At 42.5% G+C, this 4,626-nt stretch overlaps 1 protein-coding gene across 1 annotated transcript in view; it reads left to right on the forward strand.

Moving 5' to 3' along the window:
* Window positions 1-589: 589 nt before the first annotated feature.
* Window positions 590-4,626, forward strand: part of tmem170b (transmembrane protein 170B) — a 20,244-nt gene continuing 16,207 nt past the window's right edge. Inside the window, exon 1 of the mRNA XM_052470072.1 lies at window positions 590-1,494. Coding sequence (XP_052326032.1) covers window positions 1,335-1,494 — 160 coding nt within the window. The 5' untranslated portion in view covers window positions 590-1,334. The remainder of the gene's footprint in view (window positions 1,495-4,626) is intronic.

A 4,626-nucleotide genomic window follows, 5' to 3' on the forward strand; every position in this document is an offset into this window, starting at 1 on the left:
TAACACTTTTCTGGTTGCTGCATCACATTAGTCCGTGATTGGGAGTCCCATAGGGTGGTGCACAATTGGCCCAGCGTCGTCCAGGGTAAGCTGTCATTTTAAATAAGACTTTGTCCTTAACTGACTTGCCTATTTAAATAAAGGTCAAATAAATGTGTTATTTTATAGTTTTAATGTCTTCACCATTATTCTACATTGTAGAAAATAGTAAAACTATAGAAGAACCCTTGAATGAGTAGGTGTGTCCAAACTTTTGACTGGTACTGTACATTTTGTAGCAATGCTGGAATTCACATTTATAAATTCAAAGTCTATTCATGCTTATTAACAATGGTCATTAGACCTACTGTAAAAAGTCTCCCCACTAACTTGATGTGAAATGTAAAACATGCAAAGTGTTGATCTAAATTATAATATCTATTTGTCGAAGCGACCATAATGGAGATAAGCTCTGTTGCTAGATCTGGTGCAAAAAGCTCTTTATTATGCTGTGCATGATTCCTGATAAATAGACAAATAAAAAGTAGCTTTCAGATTTTTCATCCACTTTCACAGCAAACTCTTTGTGTCTGGAATGTTAGCTGATACATCTCTGATATATTTCCGAATGAGGACCTTAATATTTACTCGTTTTATAGTAATACAGAATATATGATCTGCTGAATATGATGCCTCTTATTTATATTATGCTATGCTACTCCACCTTTATCAGGCGATTTAAGATTGACGTTTCGGGAGCGAATCAGCACCATGGACAGTACCTGCATCAATACGACGTCATGGACAACGCCCTGCAATACACAAACGCATCATTCTTGTAGTACAGTGTCACAAAACTGCCTTTTCATTTAAAATCAAATGATTTGCCAGCTCACTCCTTAGTTAAATGCAGACTTCTACTAGCCTACAACATCCATCACTGATTTTCACAATTTTACCGCTCTCTTACGCCCGCATGGTCCAAATGATTACGCACGTTTTCAGCGTAAACGCTACTGTACTAATTACTCATCTTTTGTTCCCCATTCATAAGCTGCTACAATATCATAACAGTACGCTTTCACTGTATACTCCCCTTTAACTGGTGACGGCCCCTTTAAGGGTTATGTAGAGAGAAGGGCTGATGTAGGACGACTCCTCTGTGTGCGCTGCCATCCTCATCATGGCCTCCAAACAACCGCCGCTGCAACCGAGAATGAGCACGAGCAGACGAGCTGTTGGCCCTTTCCTTCCCCGCGCGGAGACCAACAACGTTAAGCCGAAACAGAGGCACCGGTAGAGGGGTGCGCGCCGGGGGATCAAGCCTCCGAGCTCATGCCACCCCGTTCTCCTCGATGTCTTCGTCAAAAGCCACTTACAGCCATTTGACAAAGAGGGATGCAAACCTGGGCGGCGGCAGAAACATGAACACGAATAGGGATTATTCTATCAATCTATCCGTGCAGCAAGTGCTGAGCCTCTGGGTGCAAGGCACGACGCTGCAACATTTCACAGGTAGGCTATGTACTGTATGTCACATTATTACTGTACAGTGTAAACACATGTCGTGCACTTGGCAGCGTTTCAACCGTTGTGTGTGGGATCTGGCTCGGTTCACCCAATTACCGGTGTTGTAGGCTACACACAGGGCTGGCCGTTTTCTATGAATTTACTGTACTGTTGGATAGAATGGGGTGACATGGGCAGCTGTGCGCGTCCATTTTTAAAGGGAGAGTATCCACGGTATGAAATATCAACCGGGCACCGGTAACTGCCCCGAAGTGTGTCGGTCTCCATACTGTAGCCTACCTGTACCTTACTTTTTATTAAGAGGCATGCGCCTCTCAATGCCTTGGTGTCACTTGAATAACAACGGCCAATGTGTTACGGCAATTACATTATAAACACAAATATAATTGAACTCAGTCATCGAATGAATAACAAATATATTCTACCGGTTAATGCATCATTGTGCTGCGTGAATGCACTTGGCACTGTAAAATGTATTGTCATCTCTGTTGCAGCCACACAGCCCTCTTCCTTTGTCTTGCGGTCGAGTAATCACAGGTAATTAGTGTCATCCTCACCAACTCCCGGATAGGCTGTCTGGGGTGTTGTAGGGAGATATGGCACATCCATCGACGCCTTACATTTACAGTGTGTGTATGTGGTATGTGTGTGTAAAAGGAGGCCGAGACGCTGTATGGTAGACTACTGTGACTATTCTGCACAGCAGTGGGTAACTTCTAAATTACCATAAGTATTTGTTGAAATGTAAACAGTCATGAGTGACAGTGTCACAAAATATGATTAAACACCCGACTAACCAGTCATTACAATTAGGACTCTCTCTCTTTGTATTTTTCTGTCTGTCTGTCCATCCGTTTGTCTCTCTCTCTCTATCCTATCCCCCCTCTCTCAAAAGGCTTTTACAAGGTCTTATTTATTTACATAATGAGATGTGATATCAGCATGCTAGTACATTGGTCATTGTACTTGTGGTATTCATTTTGAATGAGTGAAAATGCTAAAGTGCTAAGAGAATACAATAACCTAAGAATACAATAACCTAAGAATACAATAACCTAAGAATACAATAACCTAAGAAGAAAATAAGCTAAGAATACAATAAGCTAGGAATACAATAACCTAAGAATACAATAACCTAAGAATACAATAACCTAAGAATACAATAACCTAGGAATGAATTGGGCGGTGGAACAATTGACATTACAATGTCATAATAGCAAGATATTTCAAGACCTCTCTTGACTGGAATTCCTTTTTGCCTTGCAAAGAGAAGGATGGACGCACTGTATACGGGCATCATAGCTGGCATGTAGATGTTATGAGAGCAAGCCCAAGCGGACATCCTGGGCTGAGAAACATGAAGAAAAACAAGACATGGAATGCGTCCCAAATGGCACCCTATTTGGGACACAACCATGATTAATCATGCTGACTCAGCAGGGAAGTGACTCACAAGCACAACTATTGCAGAAGTAAAGTTGCTGTGGTGGTGAGACAAGAGTAAACCAATGAGTGCCATCCAGTATCTGGACTGCCATACGATCCTCAAAACCAGTCATGAAAAACAAGCTACAATTAAGTTAGATCCCCTAAGCAAGTTCAATGTAGACTCACACAGTGGCCATAAACTCTACAAGTTATGATAGACAACTCCTTTATACTTTTACAGTGTCACTCACACTCCTCTGGCAGAGTACTTTAACAAATGGTGTTTCCTGTGAACATCCATACCAGCAGTTTCTCTTCTTATTTCCTTCTCTATTCTCAGTCAAGAACAAAAACATGCCTCTGTTTTTCAGTTTAAAATCGACAGGATGATGTAATAAGATTCCATGCACCCAGCAAAGAGATTTGCCATTGTCTTTGTACAATGTGATTATTGATGTGCTCAGATGGATTACTGCTGATTAGTGGTGGCACCATCAGTCTTTTCATGCTTTCTTTTCTCTTGAATTGTTCACACTTCTGTCACGTGCTATTGCCATGTTATTCCATCCTATTAGCATCTCATTACATGTTATTACAGTACTCAATGACAACTTTCAGGTGTTTTTCACAGTACTGTATCGTTGCTGTTCTCTATCATAGGGGACAATCTCTCATACTTATGTACTTATGTAAATAAGGTATCTTTAAAAAAAAAGTAATATACTTATGTAAATAAGGTATCTTTAAAAAAAAAATCATTAAATCAGCTAACATTTCTAAAAAAAACAAAGGGATGAGTGATTGTGTGTAGCCTGACTAGGCTGTAGCAGTGACAATGACATTACTATCCAGAAGTATGGGCCCTGGTCGAAAGAAGGACCCTGGTCGAAGGAAGGACCCTGGTCAAAAGTAGTTCACTAAATATGGTGCCATTTGGGATACAACCAATGCCTTGCAGTGCCTTTGTAGGCTCTATGGGTCAAACGTTTGACCGCTTATCAGTGGAATGGGAACATAATGCTTTTCTCTTTCATGTTTTGTGTTAGCATGTGAGGCCAGCTGGCCCCCACTGTGTGTTGTGAAAGCTTCTGACGGAGGCCCCCAGGTTCGTGTTAGGGGATTAGCAGCATGACAAACATTAATAATACTACAGTCTTCTGACTGAGGGGTAGAGTTGAGGTTTGGGTTGCATGCCTGAAGATGACACAGCACCTGTACTATAATCCAGAGTACAGACGACCTCAACTCCATCCCCCCAACCCCTCACACACATAAAATATCCATGCACGCATGTACGCACGCACACGCACACACACACACACACACACACACACACACACACACACACACACACACACACACACACACACACACACACACACACACACACACACACACACACACACACACACACACACACACACACACACACACACACACACACACACACACACACACACACAGTATAAGCGGTGCCATGCAGAGAATGGTGCCGCTGAGCTATCTATGTTACAGTGGTGTGACAGAGTAGAGGTGTGTGGTGTGCCCCTATGTACCACAAATCCAGCCAGGCTTAGTGTTGGGCGGCAGCTGCTCAACTAGCGCCATCCCGGGGCCTGTGTGGAATCCTAATGGAGTTGGCTGGCGGTGGCGTGCCTCTCTGGCCCAAGTCTGGCCCTGCTTGCTCTT

Source organism: Oncorhynchus keta, chromosome 19 (assembly GCF_023373465.1).
Source record: "Oncorhynchus keta strain PuntledgeMale-10-30-2019 chromosome 19, Oket_V2, whole genome shotgun sequence".
NCBI lineage: Eukaryota > Metazoa > Chordata > Actinopteri > Salmoniformes > Salmonidae > Oncorhynchus > Oncorhynchus keta.